This window comes from Sitodiplosis mosellana, unplaced genomic scaffold (assembly GCF_009176505.1).
Source record: "Sitodiplosis mosellana isolate CC-2019 unplaced genomic scaffold, AAFC_SMos_1.0 Smas_scaffold_18, whole genome shotgun sequence".
Classification (NCBI taxonomy): domain Eukaryota; kingdom Metazoa; phylum Arthropoda; class Insecta; order Diptera; family Cecidomyiidae; genus Sitodiplosis; species Sitodiplosis mosellana.
In genome coordinates, this window is record NW_022595260.1 from 1,028,650 (window position 1) to 1,044,752 (window position 16,103).

Below are 16,103 nucleotides of genomic sequence, written 5' to 3' on the forward strand. Positions count from 1 at the left end.
TTCATATTGATCCAATAACAGATTGGTGTTTCACTTTGTTCGGCGATTTTTTTGCGTTTCGTATTCATCGGCGAAGAGTCAATACGTTGTTTTTATGCTCACGGGTTCAAATGTCCTAATAAACTCAAAAGAGATTTTTTTTTTCATTTTATAGAATAATTTTGGAAATACTTACCAAAAACAAAGATACGAACAACAGTTGGCGTTCTCTCTGGGGTTATCGGGCAGCTCCTTACTTTTTAAATACTCCATGGCTCAGTCGTTCCAAGGAAACCTGTTGAGAAATTCCAAAGTTAATATTTCACTGTCAAATTATCAAAGTTAAAAACAGTTTTGGACCGATCAATAAAATCACACACACAATAAAAATTACAAGAGCGTTAATCTTCTTGAAAATACGGTAGATGCTATTCGACTCGATTTCTATGATGAACTGAGGCTTAGTCAACGAACAATGTTGTACATAACATCCCAACCATATCAAATCTATTCTTTTGGCGTGATAACAACAGTTTTTCGTCATTAGAGAGCATAACAAAGATAGGCATTTTGACATTCACCTCGGTTTTTCACAGAGTGCATGTTTGTTTCAACTACTGACAATGTATTCTTTTAGAATAGATGATGACCAATATGTCACCTTTGGTCGTTTTATACAGTGTAGCCAAATACTTGGGCCCAATATCATCTGATTGATAGACATTGTTTTGAATAAATCATTAGCCGTAATTCAATGTCAGTTGATGTTTTGGTGCGATTGTTTCTATTTCGGTCAAGCAACTTCCACTTTTAAACTTGATTTGAGTGCAACATTTGTTTGCTGTGTGAATATGTCGCCTTCTGGTTTCAATTAAAATGGAATAGAATCAGCGTTGTTTTGTGTACTGATAAAATTCAAATCAACAGAGAGAAAAAACGCCACAGTGATGGTGTCATTTTGTGCCGAACAAAAAATTGACCCGAACTTGATAATGGTATTAGAATTTCTCTTTGGCTCACGTAAAAGCATAGTGACGTTATCGCTAACCAAAATTTCAAAACATATTCAAAATAACATTCGTTCAATTGCATCAGATTTGAAAGTCATAGACATATTTTTTTCATTTTTGCCAAATCAATTGATTTATTGCATCTGGATTGCGCGAAATGGCTATAAATAAATGGCAAAGATATCGAATTTTGCTAACAAAACAATTATTAGAGAGTCATCGAATAATTACCAATTTTATTTGACTTGTTTTTTTATTGAGAATGAAAAATGCAACGAAACCAAATAGAATAAACTGCACTGCAAATGACAAAGAATTTCACATGCTACTAACAATTTCAGAAGAAACGCACAAAGCCATTTACGTGAAAAGAATGTCAACTGTACTACTAACCAAATAAAGTCGTGGTCATTTGCGAAAACGCAAACTCGTGAATCTTTCATCAAAAAAATCGTGAACAAGAATATTGAACATTGCTACCACCTCACTATAGTGCTTACATTAAATGTGATGGAATTTTACATTTTTACAAGGCTGAACTTACATCTATATGCGTTTTCAAGTGAGTAGATTAAATGAAAATGTGCAGTCGAGTAAATTGTATTTACGGAAAAACGATTGTTCAGAATACAAACTTAATTGTGCTATACGATGCCAATTTTGTTTATTGTTCTGGATGCATGTGCACATTGCTAGTAAGCAAGGGTTCGACCGTTGATAATAATGATAATACGTTACATACGTGAGTAGACAACGGAAACCCTGTTCAATTTCGTAATTAAGAGCTGCAATAAATATATCATCATTTTTTTTTGTATGATCTGCTGTCTACAAAAAAATCATTTCATGTCAGCTTAGATTGCACGTTAAACCTAAACTGAATTGCTGTTTTCAGCAAGTTAAATTATATTTTAAATTTGACATCAAGACTACGTATGGGATCTTGAAGTATAGCTTCCGTTGATACATCAGTAAGTTAACACAGATCGAATGAACATAGCAACATTAGTCATAAGTTTGTGATTGGTTCAAGTTTGGCAGTTTTTGATGGTCTTTATCAGAGTTCAACTTCGGTTATTTAGTTGAAACTGAAACGGTTGAGTTATCAACCAGTTGAATGACAACTTGATTCATTGCGTCATTGGGAACTGATTCTGTAGCTACAATAAATCGAGTATTTTTCTGACATTGATCTTGATCAACGGAACATTTGTGTGCCAAACTGTGTTTCCAGTTAATGTGCGGTTCTTGCTTATTATCGATGTAGTGACTTATGTCAAAATCATTGGGGAATTATTCATTTATCTTACTTAGCCATAAATCAGAATTGATTCAGAAGCAATTTAATACTAGTACGTGGATGCTGCATCAAAATTCCCAGAAAAATATAACTGAACTTATCGTTTCAGACCGACATGTAAACAAGGATTATAATAAGTCAATAAGGAATAAACTTGGTATTTTATGATTGAATAATGCACAGAGACAACAACAGTCTTATATTATTTTTAAATATTCACGCGGCTGAGATTTTTTCTTGTCTCTTTCTCTCTATCCCACTCTCTAGTAAAATCATTCATAGCAACCGATTTGTTGACAGCGGCACACATTAATTTTTGTTTCTTCAAATTTCACTTACACTTTGTGAACAATACACAGCACCAACTAGATTATGCAAAACATGTACATTTGTCAAAACGGCAACACAGACTAAGCGCTCAACTCAATTAAAAGAGAATATTGGACTCACCAAGCGTCCGAATACAAATTAATCAACAAAAATTCTACAAAAACATTCAATATACACACACACACACACAAAACGATCCGACCGAAGCAAGAAAATGATGAATACGCGAACAAACCGAGGCCGAACCGAACGATTGATTTTTTTTACTGCTTACTTTCGTTATCTATACATTATGAGAGAGTGATATAATTTACAGTTAATTATTCGCAGGCCACAAATAGCAGGCAATTCGTTTATGCTCAATTGGATTGTCTGCTTTTGGAATTGGCTGTCAAATGCATCGCGTGGACTACACACTGCACAGTCGTGTGCATTTTCAATGGAAACAAAAAATACACAAACGCTTGAGTGCGATGAAATCTTCTTGAACTCTATTGTCTATTCATTTTAATAACCTATACTCAATCACATTACAATAGCTCTTTATGCGGACCTCTTTTTTCAGTTCAAATTGTGAACTGAATATCGTATATTTATCATTGTTCTAATGTTAGAACAAACTGACAATTCGAAATGTCAATAGCATGCATTATGAGCGCCAGCTGTCAAATGCGACCGGTTGGATACAAATTCAACTGTTATCGTTGTGTATTGTTCAAGCCTTTTATTAATTTATGATGTCCGTTTAATTATCTTGGAATTCAATGAATTATTGACCAAAAAATAATGGAAATGAACTAAAAAAAATAAAGTCTGATTCTTGTTTAAAAAAAAACATTTATTTTCCTTTTTTGAATGAAAAATTCAAACACAGACAATTTTATCCATCAAGTTCTTTTTGCGCTTTCTGCCATTTATTTATCCAGTTTTCAAGGTTGCCGGAACGCCATGGCTCTAATTTTTTCGTTTTCTTCTTCTTCTTCTTCTTCTTTTCATCTGCATCAGAGTTTTCAGGGGATGCTGGCTGATCTGGATTTGGGGATGATTTATCACAGGAATTTTCTTCATTCGTTGTTTCGGGTTCGGGCTCCAATTTCGCAATATCCGAGTAAAACGACGCCAGCTCATCGTCCAGCGGTTTTTCCTGTAACAAAGTCCCCAATAATTAATTTCAAGTGGCTGCAATGGAATAAATTGTGCAAAATCACCGTTACATTGTCATTTTTCAACGCTTCACCGGTCGTCCGGTTTGGTGGCGGCGGAACATAGTCAGCATTATGTTCTGAAATGAAAATGCAAGTATTTAAAATCGAACTGCAATGAATGATTTGAATTGAAGATGATTATGTTACCTGTGCTCTGATAATATGCAGCCGAAAAATCTTCATGCTCATTGGGTGGTGGCGTCGTACATATGTCCATTGCATCGTCATCTATAACAGTATTGTCATGGGCTGCATTATCCTTTAGTTCTACCTCCTCTGGATATTCCCACTTGATTTCTCCAGTTGTCGTATTTTCGTAGCAATACTGCGCCATTTCCCTAAAATTATACCACACAAACGAACCGTACAGAAACTATCCTTGAAAATGTTACTTTCAATTTTTGTATCATGTTAAAAAGGGATCTGATTTGTGGAAAGTCTTAGAATTAATTCAGAGACGCAAAATATGCTGATGCATATCCAATGCTGAAGCATACAATTTCATCCAAAGAGACATAGGACAATCGCACTCCCTCGATCCATTCATATGGTCTAAACGAATCAAAGTGTAATTAGTTCTATTCAATCATTGTTTCAATAACAAAAAAGATACAAAATTTGATCATAATTACCTTACCCCAGATCATCTGGGCCAGATGTTTTAAAATCATTTTATGGATGAAAATTAGCAAAAGTCTTACATTCATTTAGTTACGTTAATTAGTAGTATCCGGAATAATGCGGTATCCAAGTTTTGTTGTGTCATCATTCAACGCCGAAATACTGGAAAAAGTACCATGAAAAACAAAACAAGACAAAGCGGAAACAGTTCCCATTGCGTCAACGACCGCCTTATCAGTGCAATTCAAATACATGTTCAAAATCAATGTCCAACGCATTAAAAACACAAGACGTATCTCATCGAGGGTTAGATTTGATTTTTTTTCGACGATAAAAACTGCTTTATTCATGTACAAAACAATTATTGTCATTTCGATGGAATCACCTTTTTAAAAAAAACAACTTCATATCACGATGATAAGAAGATTTTACTTACGATAGGGAATTTATAAATAGTAACTTGAGAAAAATTGTGCGATATTCTATCATCATCATCATCATTCAAAAGAATATCGATCGATAAGATACGAGAACAAAGACATTTTTGCAATGACACTCAGGAATGTTTGAAAATGAGTTTATGACGAATGAATGGCTGCAAATCAATGCAAAAAACCCTGAAACTACAGAAAAACGATGATTGTTTACGTACCGATTCCATTGGCACTTCCAACCATTTGGTGCCGCATCATTTTCCAGATTAATCAGGTCATTTGAAATATTTTTCATCCATACCAGTAAATAATCCGAATTTAGAGCCTCTGCAACGTGAGCAGCTTGCAATGCCTGATGAATGGGAATATTATGTATCGAATGTCTCACTTGATCGATTGAATTGATCGACTCACTTGCAATTGAATTTGTATTATCTGAACAGGTGATACATCTGCTCTCCCTTGACACAGAAAGTTCAGTTTCGCTTCTAGTAGCTGTTGTTCATCCGTGATTTGATTGCCGACCGCATCGATTCCTTCAACTTCAGTGTCATCCGATCCACTTGACGGCTGCTTTTCGAGAAATTCCGTTCCGCCTTTTTGAAAATTACTATATTTATTCTTCAGCGAGGCTATTGGATTGGCAACCTCATTCATTGGTTCAGTATTTGGATTTGTAACTTCGTTCAGGTTTGGGCGTTTGGCCTGTGTACTGCTAACATTAAACTCGATCCTTCGCTTTCGTTGAAATGTTTTTTGTGACAAAATCTCTGTTTCACCGGAATCATTTTCAATTTTATTTGAAGTTTCGTCTGTTTCTAGGCCATCTTGACCAGTATAAAGCTTTATATCTATGGTTTCATGTTGAGGACTTCGTCCACCAGTTATAATGCTTGCGAATGAAGGCTTCTCTTTTTTATCCTCCCGTTTAGGTGAGTTTAGCGCCTGAGGCTCTGATTGGATGCTCGTATCAGTCGGAATTTCAATGCTTCTTATTAATTGACTGTTTGTTGGGTAACTATTGCTTGATGATGGAAACAATGGTTTTTCCGATGGCTTCAAACACTCATCGTCCGAATCGTCACTATCGTTGTATTCAGGCACCAGATTCAATTTTGCTTTGCTAATCGTACGATTCGACTGGAATGAAACGAGTTTTTCTCTTTGTGAAATTCAATTGAAGAAATCATATATGAAGAACTGGATAGAATCGACATCACAACATATAAATGGTCTGGTTTCAGATGTTTGCGAATCTCGATAATGATAAAGCATTAGAGACTCTAGCAAACACTATCATCATAAACTAATCAGCATACTTTTCACATGTATGCGGGGCCTCAGATTGAAAACTTTTTAAACCATCATCGGAAACCAGCAATCGATAGCATTTTTACCATCAATTAAAGGTTTTGTTTTACTTGCAATCAGTCTACTTTTTTTATCCTCATAGGCCTTTTGAATTTTATTACACACATATTCAGAAGTTGACTTACACTCTCGCTTGTCTCACCAGTACTTCGATGCCTTGAATTATTCTGAATTGTTTCAGCGAAATCTGCCGGTCTTTCCCATGATATTTCACGAGTGATTTCATTAAAATAGTATGGTGCATTATCGTCTGTGTAGCAAAGAATCCATTTCTTAAGAGAGTGTGAATTTTGTAGAACAGCCTGATCCAAAAATTGTCGGTATTCGATCGGCATTTCCCACGTTACATCTTTTGTTACGATATTCCAATAATAAGGATGTCCTGAACTAGCGTCTGTGCATTGCGTCCAATCTACAGTGCAAGATATTTCTTCATAAATTGCTGGATTGTTTTCAATGATTCGACTCACCCGTTGTTATATTTTTTATAGTTCGCTGCTTAGGTTCTGAATCATCATTATCGCTATCTGATTGGTAATCTCCCACTAGTTTGTCTGCAATTAAATGATGATGATTGATGATATTTTATGTAAATGAATGCATAAAAAATTTGGCGTTCAATCTGTAATTCATAATATCACTATGCACACTTACTGGCGGCCATTATGAAAAGAAAAAATATTCAACAAAAGTTTTAAAAAAAAACAATTTATTTTGTTGTACAAATCATTTTTTTCATTGAAAAAAAAATTAGCAAAAACATCCACTTATTTTAATGCAGAAAGCTTGAGTTTCGTCCAAGATAGTTTTCAATCGTATGCTAAACGTCAAGCTGACGCAAGTGTCAGTGTGAATATACCGGAGAGTTTAGTATTGGCAAATTCTCTATTGGTGTTGTCGCCAAATTTAGTACATTTCACATATTTTTTTTAGTAATGTCAAATAAGACATGTATGCATGACAGCATCAATTCAATATTTAATAAATCCCATTACCACAAAACCATCGATTTGCTTTCATTTTTCGATCTCGCTACAGTTTTCTCAATTTATGTGTGATTAGTGGTCAGGGAACTAATGCTGAATATATAATTTGACTGATTTGATTTAAAGTCTTCAAAATAAATTGTTCCAAAATGAGTTTCGTCAGTGATTTATCGATTGCTGTCATCTGTTCGTCAAACATGAACCGTTCTATGGAGGTTGAATAGAATTTTTTGGTGGCATATTTTTTTGAAAAACTAATTTCAATTATTTTTTCAGGCGCATGGTTTTTTAGCCAAGAAAGGCTACAAAGTGCGCTCTTTTGGCACGGGCGAAAAGGTTAAATTGCCTGGAACTGCACTAGACAAACCAAATGTCTATGAATTTGGTGCCTACACTTATGACGAAATTTATAATGACCTCGCCAACAAAGACAAACAATAGTGAGATTCCGGCTTCTGTTCATACTTTCCGAATTAATTTGCAAGCCTAACGATTTTCATTTTATTTTAGTTATACACAAAATGGACTTTTACATATGTTGGATAGGAATCGCAGAATAAAAAAATGCCCAGAGAAATTTCAACATTGCACCGAACAATTTGATTTGATAATTACCGCTGAGGAGAGGGTCTATGATCAGGTGAATAGTGTTGAAAAGTGTTAATAAATTGAAATAATTAAAATATATCTATTATCTACGTCTTCGATTCATTCATTCAGGTCGTTGAGTATATGGAGTCTAAGGGAGGAGCAGACAATAGACCAGTGCACATAATCAATATTGATATTCAGGATAATCATGAGGAAGCAACAATGGGAGCATTTTTGATCTGTGACTTGGTCGCAATGGTGGGTTTGCTTTGGGATTTATCCATAGCTTTATTCATTCAAAAATGTCTGATCGCTATTGATTTGTTTTTCAGTTAACCGCAACCGATGACTTGGATAATGATATCGATGAGCTATTACACGAATTCGAAGCAAGTAGTCAAAGGTCGCTATTACATTGTGTCCTATTTTACTGAATAAAACACACAAAACAAAATTGACAAATCTATCGAAAACAGAATATTTTATTCAATGAATTTCAATGGAACCATTTTATTGAAAATAATAACATAAAAATTCTTATAATAATTTCAAATTAAACATTTATTTAATGCTGATCCAAATGGGCGAATTTTTTCCGCAGTTTTTCTCGCTTCTCTTTTTTCTGGTGCCGCCATGGCTTCTCTACCAAGTGAACACTGTTCAAACTTTGCATTGATCCACCAACCGAAGTACTGCCAGTTGATGCGGTTTCATTTTCCTTTGCTAATCCACGAATGTGAGCCAAATTCGTCTTGCCTTTTATGTATGCGATGCGGGCAGCAGGTTCAAAGAAATTTTTGTCGATATCTTTCGTTGTTTTTGAACGATCAATCTGCAAATCAAAATGATTTGTAATATTCTCAAATATACAGATTTAGTGAGAAATGCGAAGAAATTGAGTGCAAATTTTAATACTTACGCGCATTGCTCGTTGTTGTTGGCTCGTTAATTGGTCTTCAGATTTCTCCAAACGAATTCGTGGTGCATACTTATGGAAATCCTTTTGTTTGTACCCAGGAGGAGCATGACAGTACAACAATCTACCATTCACATAGTCTTTGAGTACGTAACGAGCCGATCGCGACTGATCAGGTTGTCCTCTTGCTGTCATAAAACCACGGTTATCTATTGTAAAGTGGAATTGATATGATTTAGAAACGTTCTCTTTCCACACAAGTACTCTTTTGTACGCTAAGTCAATTCAGTAATCATCAACATGAACGTATATGTAGTCCAACTTACATCCATAAGCGAGTAGTAATTCTTCCGAATATGGTGGTCTGTTTGAGTCTTCTCCTTCCTGCGGTTTTGCTATTATGATTCCGTATTTATCTTCAAGTGTATGGCGTGGAATCTGCGAGCAAAGAATGTTTACAGCTGGAACATGATCTCGCATTTGGTCGATCGGCAAGATTCCATTCAAAATCATTTCGGCTTTTGTCAGAACAAAGCTTGGCATCACCAAACCAGGACAATCGCATAATAAAATATCAGTATCCAGATATAGTGTTTGGAAGTGTTTTGTTTTGCCTGGCGTTGCCGAAACCGACACTTTCTTCTCAATCATCAGCGAATTAATCGTACTACTTTTTCCTACGTTTGGATAGCCGACTAACCCAATAGTTGAAATATCATCCGTAACTTTTGGTCCCTTGTGAACATTTCTGAATAATTCAATTAATTCACTGCGTGACAATATTTTCGGATCATTTAAATGATGGACGCCCAATTTTTTCTCAATTATCTCCAATTGTTCTTCGGCTCTATGCACTGATTTTGCAATTTCATCGGTGGCTTTCTTTATGCTATCAACGGAAATTTGTTTTTCATCTGAACTAGCTTCTTTTCCATCACTTCCCTCGTCCTCTTCTTCACTGTTGTCTTCGGATTTGTTGTCAGTTTCTTCCGTTATGTCTTCCAGTGATTTATTATTTTCTTCAGTAACAAGTGTTGCTGAATAGAATGCTACCTTCATATTTTCATTGTCAAAGTAATTGGCCCATGTGACACGTTGTTCATCCGTCAAAAAGTCAGCTTTGTTTATAAGAATCATGTTCATTTTATCTTGACTAACTTCTTTCACGTACTTTTCGAGATCTTCGCTACGGAACAGCAACGGATTTCGAGCATCAACAATCTGAACGATGACATCACTTCGTTCAACCACTCGCCACAATTGGCGCCAGAATTCTAAATTTTTCTCGTACGGCGTCATTAAAATGCCTTCTTCCTCTTGCAGCATAGCCAAACCACGACGCCACTCTAAAAAGCTTAAATTCTCTTGTGTGTGTAAATCGTCGGCCGTCGTTTCGGGCGTCCATGTTGGTCGGCGTGGAATTTTCAATAAACCTTTTTTATCAGTATGTTTCTTTTCAGCTGCCTCACGTTCTGTTTTCGATAATATTCCGACGTTGCTTTTTGGATTTACAAATTGAATATTTAATTTTTCTGCCTGAAATTCCGTTCCGGCCAGTTCAGCGGTACGTAAAAATTCCTGGAATGATGATTCCTCTGTAACGGACTGCAGATTCAAACGACCCCAATCGTATCCATCCTGGATCTCAGTTGTATGTAACTATTTCAATAGGAAAAACTCTCTGTTAGACTAACACCTCTCGTGACCTGCTGATAAACAAAGGAATTGAACAGGAGAAAATTTTATTACCATAGAATTGTTGTCAACCGTACGACGATGGCCTTGACCAAATCGATCGCGAATTAATGCTCTTCCCAAGTTGCCTCCTTTGGATTTTTTTCCCATTTTTTCAGATTTTCAATTGTATCACCGCAAATAAATATGCTCATGTATACACGTGCAGTATGAAATTTGCTGGCAGCGATGCAAGAACTGTCATTACCTTACATCTGTCATAATCAGTGTTGCCATAACGTTTGACAAGAGCAACGTTTTTGAAATCAATTTTGCATCTACTTCAATCAATTTTGTTTAGAAAAAAGTGATATGAATTTGGAACTTCTAATCTCATACTCGGACGAAGAAATAAAAGAATAGAGAAACATACATATGGGTAATATATTTAATTTAATAATCTATTAACGACGTTAATATGTGTCATAGTTAATAACTTAATACTTTTATGATTTATTTACAAACCATGTGCCGTAAGTATATAAAGGAAACTACGATAACTATCATTATTTTGTTTATGATTTTCTTAAATTCTTATTCATCTTGAGTTTCGTTTGTGGACGTTGATGCCTGGGAGAGTTTCATTTTCTTTTTTGCTTGTAGATCAGCCTGCACTGCTTCAATGGTGCGCATATCACGTTTATTTTCACTTGGAACTAAAAAATAAAGTCATATAAGGGATAGAACAATATATGTATCTGCTAGATTATTCTTTGAAAAAGAAAAATTAACCATAATGCATACCAAAACCATAGCTTTTATTTGTTTCTGTTTTCTTGGCTGCTTTCTCTGCTGCCTCTTGTCCAATCAAATGTGCGTACTTATCTTTATAGTTTGAATTTGGTTTAACTTCGGTCGGCTTCATTTGCCGTATTTCTTCCGCTTCTTTTGCTTCAAGCCTCTGGATTTATGGAGAATGTATCAATCGCAGAACATAGATTTATAACATCATTTGAATTTTACCTTTTGAACATATTTTTGTGCTATTTCCGCGTTCCATTCCTCGCCATTTCGTCGGGCACATATTTCGTCTTCGGTTGGGGCGTGTTCTTTTTTGTAAACAACGATGTATCGGTCGATATCCTCCGCACCAAAGCTCATGGCCGTTAAACCGGCTATTTGTGCGACATCATGCCTGTTTGACGATTCAAAGTTAATTTGTTGTTTAAGTTCTTTTTACGTGGCTATTATTTACTTACACAATCGACCGATAAAATCGATTCAGTGGTTGAAATTGAAGTGCTTTTCGGTTTTTATCTTTCATGAATCGATTTACGCGCTCTTCACAATAGGTACGGAATTTGGCCATCTCCCGTTTTTCGTATGCTTGCTGCTTTTCCAATTGTTCTTTTTGTTCTGCAAATGAAAAAAGAAATATAACTAATTTGAAGTCCAGGACCCTGATAGTTAACGTAAACCACACAAACTTTTCATTTGTTCTTTCCGTTTCTCGTCAATTTCTGGTGGTTTTTCCATCGAATTTAAAATTGAACCGAGCAAATCCATTGTATGATTGTTGATCTCGTATTTTCTGAAAAAATCATAGTAGTTTACATTTTCGTGGAAATTTTTCTAATAATTGTCATTCTGTACTCACACTTATTTTGGAACAAATTTCTTCAATATATTAACTAGTAAACAGACCTAGTAGTTCTTTTGGTGGATCCAGTCTCTTAAACTTCAGGTCATCCTGTCAAAATGGCAATTGAATCGATGGAAAATCAAAAGACTACTTTTTGAATGACTTGAAGCATTTTTCTGTCCTTCGAATGAACTAACAATAACAAAAGCACATTTTTGACACTTCAAACTAAATTTCGCGTGAATCTGGTACTAAATGGATTTTTCGTGCTAAATGATGATATTTTTTTATCTGGTTCTAACGTTATTCTTGGATGTCTCAATTTTTCTGGGTTCGATTTTGTTTTTGTATTCCATTTTATTACTGTTTATTGTTAAAAATATTATGAACTGAACAAAAACAACCACATTCCAACATTTTTAGAACTGTCTTCAACTGTCACCTTTGAAATAGTGGCCATATTCCGTATCACATACAAATGTCAAGACATATTGTGAATCTTCTAGTAAACGATTTTGAATTGGCATCATTTTGATAAAATTGTGAATATTTGTTTGTAATCAGGTTCTTCTGCTTGTCTGTTTTAATGGATAAATAGTGTATTGTCCCAACTAAAGATCAGCCAAACAATCAATCAATTGTAAAAATGACTGGAACTGATTTACCCGACGTAGTGAATGAGTTCACCAAAATATGCCGTATTTGTTTGACCGCCGCCGATGAATTTCATTCAATTCAAGATTTCGGTAAAGTTTGCAATAAAACCGTTAGAATATCGGACCTGCTGAGCGAGTGCACATCGATCGAGGTAATTTGAACTCCAACCAGCACAAAATTTCAAGAATAATTATTTTTTCATTTGGTAGTATCACGAAAATGACCACCTGCCGAGTGTTTGCTGTTCAGATTGTTTGCTGCAAACATGTAAAATCTATAAATTCCGTGAAATGGCCTTCAAATCCAACATACTCTTGAGACAAAAGATGCCACAAGTAAAATCAAGAATACTGACAACGATCAACAAAACGCTCAATTTCCCGAAGGATGAATTGTTGATATCAGTACAGGCGGAATTGGCTGAGCCTAGAGACGAGAATGATATAGTTGACGTCATACCGGGCAATGACATCGAAGATCACGACAACGAGGTTGAATATGTTACAGTTATTTTGGCCAATGAAGAACCAACTGAGAGTGATGATGAACATGTTGAGATGGTTGAAGAATCGAGTGAAATGGAGGTGACCCGTGACGAAGAGTATATTCTAGCAGAAGAGTCGCTTGATGAAATTCCCAAAATGTCCATAAAGAAACATCGAAGCCGTCCACGAACTAAAGATGGTGAAAATCGATCGTTAACCTGTCACGAGTGCGGAAAAACTTTGAGTAACTTCAGCTCGTACAAATATCATATGCAATTACATTCCGAAGACACACCATTCTTGTGCAGGTTAGAATTTATCATGTTTATAATATATAAAAAAAAATAACTCATAATATGTATTTCAAAATATTTATCCCGTGTAGTGAGTGTGGGGAGGGTTTCAAAACCAGAAATGCCTATGACGGTAAATCTTTTTACATTTTTTTTTTTTGAAATTATTTACAGTTTCGTTATGGTACTTTAGAAGAAAATGAAATAGTAATACATATATTCTTTTTTGTAATGTTATCAAAATTAACGTTATAACAAAATTGGTTGATGATTGGAATATTTGATAGGTCATTTGGTCACGCACATGGAATCCAACCCAAATCAGTGTGATGTGTGTGGAAAGACCTATCGACAATCAGCTTCGCTACGGTCGCACATGTTGACACATACTGGAGAAAAGGTTAGACATTTGCAAGATATATACACTTGTGTTCAGTAATAGGGTAGACATCACTTTTTTTCATTGAAATGTCTTAAACTATGTGAAAAAAATCTATTTTATAGCCCTTTAAATGTGAGATTTGTGGCAAAGGAATGACCCAAAAAAGGTATGAAATCACATTTTTCTAGGTTTCAAATGAAATTGTGTATTAAAGTGTGTGAAACATCTAGGTCTAAATTTAAATGTGGTATTTTATTTGTTTTCCAGCGGATACAAAAAACATCTTCTGGTGAGAAATCAAAGTTCTTTGAAATTATATAAAGAAAATGATACATTTTTTTCTATTACGAAAAGACGCATACTGGGGAAAAACCACATGCATGTGAATTATGTGGCAGGGAGTTTCGGTACTCAAGCAATCTAATAATGCACAAGCGAAGCCATTTGGGAAATAAGGACTTTGAATGCACGGTAAGCTTCTTTTTGGTTAAAGAAAAAGAACAAATTCAAGCGTTTGTTTACTAGATAATGTTTAGTAGTAATATCATTGGCGAGAATGAGCAAAGAACGTTTATGAAGAATGATACTGATAGCTCCAGTATATGTGTTGCATCAAATTACCAATTTCTCAGTAAAGATAAGAACGATTTTTCAACAGTTTCATACTCATTCGGTATGATGCCTGGTGGAGTGATTTATATATTCTACTAGAGGCGGTTTCTGCTTGAGCGCCTTATCTTTATCATTTTTTTCTTCATATTTTTAGGTTTGTAAGAAAAAATTTATAAGCAAGGAGCAACTGAAACGACATACAACCATCCACTCCGGTGCAAGGCCCTACAAATGCTCATCTTGCGATAAATGTTTCAATCGAAGAAGCACATTGACGGTAGTATCATTTTTAAGTCAAATTGTCACACTATGAATGTTTACATCGAATGATCTTTCAATTCGTTACAGATTCACCAAAAAATTCATAAAAAAGTCAAATGTAAATTCTGCTCAGAGAGTTTTGACACAAAAACTGCGGCTACTTCACATGAAAAGACACATGCCGAAGAGAATTCATCGATCGATAGCCAATCAAGATGAGACTATTACAGTTGTGAATAAACACTATATAGTTTATTTCTAAATGAGTTAGTTTATTACGATAGATTGATATAAGTACACAACCTGTTTCAATAAAATGTATTTTCCATTGTGTAATTTTTTGATATTTTCTTTACACAAAAAATCGTTCCACAGTTAAAACTTGATAAAAATAACTTGAATTTGCGATAAAAACCGATTTATGGCAAAAAAAACTGATATGCTGATAGCCAGCAATTTGTTGTCCGCCGAACAATCTATTTCGATATTCAAAAAATGAAAAGCAGCAAAGCATTCACATTCACATTCAACAATGTCCATAAAATATGGTTTTATCGAAAACCAAGGCAATGCGATCGAATAAATTTTTTTTAATAATAATACGTTTGGTGCGAAGTTTAATAAATTCTGGTCGATTGTACTGTACGCTCATAATAACTGCAATGCATTTTGACCTTAATCGTACGACTACTTCGTCTTATTTTTCCGCCTTCGCATATACATTTATATGTGCATATAAGGAATGTGCGAATTGCGTTAAAATTCCCATTATGAGTAACTTAAGCGAAAATGCTCTGTGACTGAAGTCAAAACATAGAATCTGCTTACTTTGCAACTGTCATAGTCGGATCATTTTTTTTCACATACATTTCAACGATCTCGTGTTGCACCAGTATCAATTTAATGAAATTTTTCCATTCAACTAAATTGTTTCCACTCATCTTCAAGTTGCACAATCCACATATGAAATATAAGATTCATACCAAATGTCTACAATGATTTAAATTGCTATAGCAACGCTAATTAGCATCGTATTCATAACATTGAAAAGCGCAAGCCATTTTCTGGGCAAATAGAAAAACCATTGAAAATGGATAAGGCTTGGATTTAGAAAACAGAAATGGATTCTTTTTTCAAGTCTATATTAAATCTGTTCAAGTGAATCAAAGTGAATTCAAATATCAAAAATCACGCTAACGCAATCGACCATTCCACCAAATCGAATGGATTGCATTCAATTCAGGCATTGATTGATACCACAAAAATGTGTCATCAGAATTGAAGTGAAATAAGAAGAAAATCATCGTAACACCTAAAAGACGAGTCAGGATTAGTAATTCATAACGCTTCGCCT

General features: G+C 34.9%; 5 protein-coding genes across 7 annotated transcripts; 2 read left to right on the top strand and 3 right to left on the bottom strand.

Moving 5' to 3' along the window:
• Positions 1-3,436: 3,436 nt before the first annotated feature.
• LOC129568300 (formin-binding protein 4-like) lies at positions 3,437-7,107 on the bottom strand. Of its 2 annotated transcripts, none has more exons than XM_055445985.1 (8): positions 6,905-7,107; positions 6,721-6,804; positions 6,376-6,662; positions 5,294-6,019; positions 5,098-5,231; positions 3,972-4,162; positions 3,834-3,901; positions 3,437-3,763 (listed from the first exon to the last, which is right to left on the bottom strand). In XM_055445985.1, the coding sequence occupies exons 1-8, from the start codon at positions 6,912-6,914 to the stop codon at positions 3,500-3,502; spliced, it is 1,764 nt and encodes a 587-aa protein (XP_055301960.1). In that variant the 5' UTR covers positions 6,915-7,107; the 3' UTR covers positions 3,437-3,499. The 2 variants fall into 2 exon arrangements, with proteins under 2 accessions (XP_055301960.1, XP_055301959.1); XM_055445984.1 differs by having other exon boundaries at positions 3,828-3,901; positions 6,905-7,099.
• Positions 7,108-7,203: 96 nt separating this feature from the next.
• Positions 7,204-8,449, top strand: LOC129568306 (RNA polymerase II subunit A C-terminal domain phosphatase SSU72). The gene is made up of 5 exons (XM_055445993.1): positions 7,204-7,451; positions 7,513-7,676; positions 7,747-7,876; positions 7,957-8,085; positions 8,160-8,449. Exons 1-5 carry the CDS (start codon positions 7,386-7,388, stop codon positions 8,259-8,261), a joined length of 591 nt encoding a protein of 196 aa, XP_055301968.1. The 5' UTR covers positions 7,204-7,385; the 3' UTR covers positions 8,262-8,449.
• On the bottom strand, positions 8,308-10,698 carry LOC129568301 (large subunit GTPase 1 homolog). Its single transcript, XM_055445986.1, has 4 exons — positions 10,493-10,698; positions 9,070-10,402; positions 8,747-8,952; positions 8,308-8,659 (listed from the first exon to the last, which is right to left on the bottom strand). Exons 1-4 carry the CDS (start codon positions 10,586-10,588, stop codon positions 8,393-8,395), a joined length of 1,902 nt encoding a protein of 633 aa, XP_055301961.1. The 5' UTR covers positions 10,589-10,698; the 3' UTR covers positions 8,308-8,392.
• Positions 10,699-10,716: 18 nt separating this feature from the next.
• Positions 10,717-15,085, top strand: LOC129568303 (histone-lysine N-methyltransferase PRDM9-like). Its single transcript, XM_055445989.1, has 10 exons — positions 10,717-10,856; positions 12,624-12,867; positions 12,926-13,509; positions 13,587-13,627; positions 13,782-13,894; positions 13,999-14,042; positions 14,144-14,165; positions 14,231-14,347; positions 14,643-14,765; positions 14,837-15,085. The coding sequence occupies exons 2-10, from the start codon at positions 12,706-12,708 to the stop codon at positions 14,966-14,968; spliced, it is 1,338 nt and encodes a 445-aa protein (XP_055301964.1). The 5' UTR covers positions 10,717-10,856; positions 12,624-12,705; the 3' UTR covers positions 14,969-15,085.
• LOC129568304 (sperm-associated antigen 7) lies at positions 10,848-12,630 on the bottom strand. 2 transcript variants are annotated; one of them, XM_055445990.1, is made up of 6 exons: positions 12,075-12,630; positions 11,905-12,008; positions 11,677-11,833; positions 11,441-11,612; positions 11,222-11,378; positions 10,848-11,133 (listed from the first exon to the last, which is right to left on the bottom strand). In XM_055445990.1, the coding sequence occupies exons 2-6, from the start codon at positions 11,981-11,983 to the stop codon at positions 11,012-11,014; spliced, it is 687 nt and encodes a 228-aa protein (XP_055301965.1). In that variant the 5' UTR covers positions 11,984-12,008; positions 12,075-12,630; the 3' UTR covers positions 10,848-11,011. The 2 variants fall into 2 exon arrangements, with proteins under 2 accessions (XP_055301965.1, XP_055301966.1); XM_055445991.1 differs by having other exon boundaries at positions 12,122-12,393.
• Positions 15,086-16,103: the final 1,018 nt, after the last annotated feature.

Coding starts and splice junctions, on each gene's coding strand:
- LOC129568300 (XM_055445984.1), bottom strand. Junction 6,663..6,720: donor TATAAAAAATATAACAACGG/GTGAGTCGAATC, acceptor CTTGCACTGTAG/ATTGGACGCAATGCACAGAC. Junction 5,232..5,293: donor TAATACAAATTCAATTGCAA/GTGAGTCGATCA, acceptor CCCATTCATCAG/GCATTGCAAGCTGCTCACGT.
- LOC129568304 (XM_055445990.1), bottom strand. CDS start 11,983: ATGGATTTGCTCGGTTCAATTTTAAATTCGATGGAAAAACCACCAGAA. Junction 11,834..11,904: donor ACGGAAAGAACAAATGAAAA/GTTTGTGTGGTT, acceptor TTTCATTTGCAG/AACAAAAAGAACAATTGGAA. Junction 11,134..11,221: donor AAATAAAAGCTATGGTTTTG/GTATGCATTATG, acceptor TTTATTTTTTAG/TTCCAAGTGAAAATAAACGT.
- LOC129568303 (XM_055445989.1), top strand. CDS start 12,706: ATGACTGGAACTGATTTACCCGACGTAGTGAATGAGTTCACCAAAATA. Junction 14,043..14,143: donor AAAGGAATGACCCAAAAAAG/GTATGAAATCAC, acceptor TTTGTTTTCCAG/CGGATACAAAAAACATCTTC. Junction 14,166..14,230: donor GATACAAAAAACATCTTCTG/GTGAGAAATCAA, acceptor TATTACGAAAAG/ACGCATACTGGGGAAAAACC.
- LOC129568301 (XM_055445986.1), bottom strand. CDS start 10,588: ATGGGAAAAAAATCCAAAGGAGGCAACTTGGGAAGAGCATTAATTCGC. Junction 8,953..9,069: donor ATTACTACTCGCTTATGGAT/GTAAGTTGGACT, acceptor ACTTTACAATAG/ATAACCGTGGTTTTATGACA. Junction 8,660..8,746: donor AACAACAACGAGCAATGCGC/GTAAGTATTAAA, acceptor TTTGATTTGCAG/ATTGATCGTTCAAAAACAAC.
- LOC129568306 (XM_055445993.1), top strand. CDS start 7,386: ATGAGTTTCGTCAGTGATTTATCGATTGCTGTCATCTGTTCGTCAAAC. Junction 7,877..7,956: donor AGGAGAGGGTCTATGATCAG/GTGAATAGTGTT, acceptor TCATTCATTCAG/GTCGTTGAGTATATGGAGTC. Junction 8,086..8,159: donor TCTGTGACTTGGTCGCAATG/GTGGGTTTGCTT, acceptor TTTGTTTTTCAG/TTAACCGCAACCGATGACTT.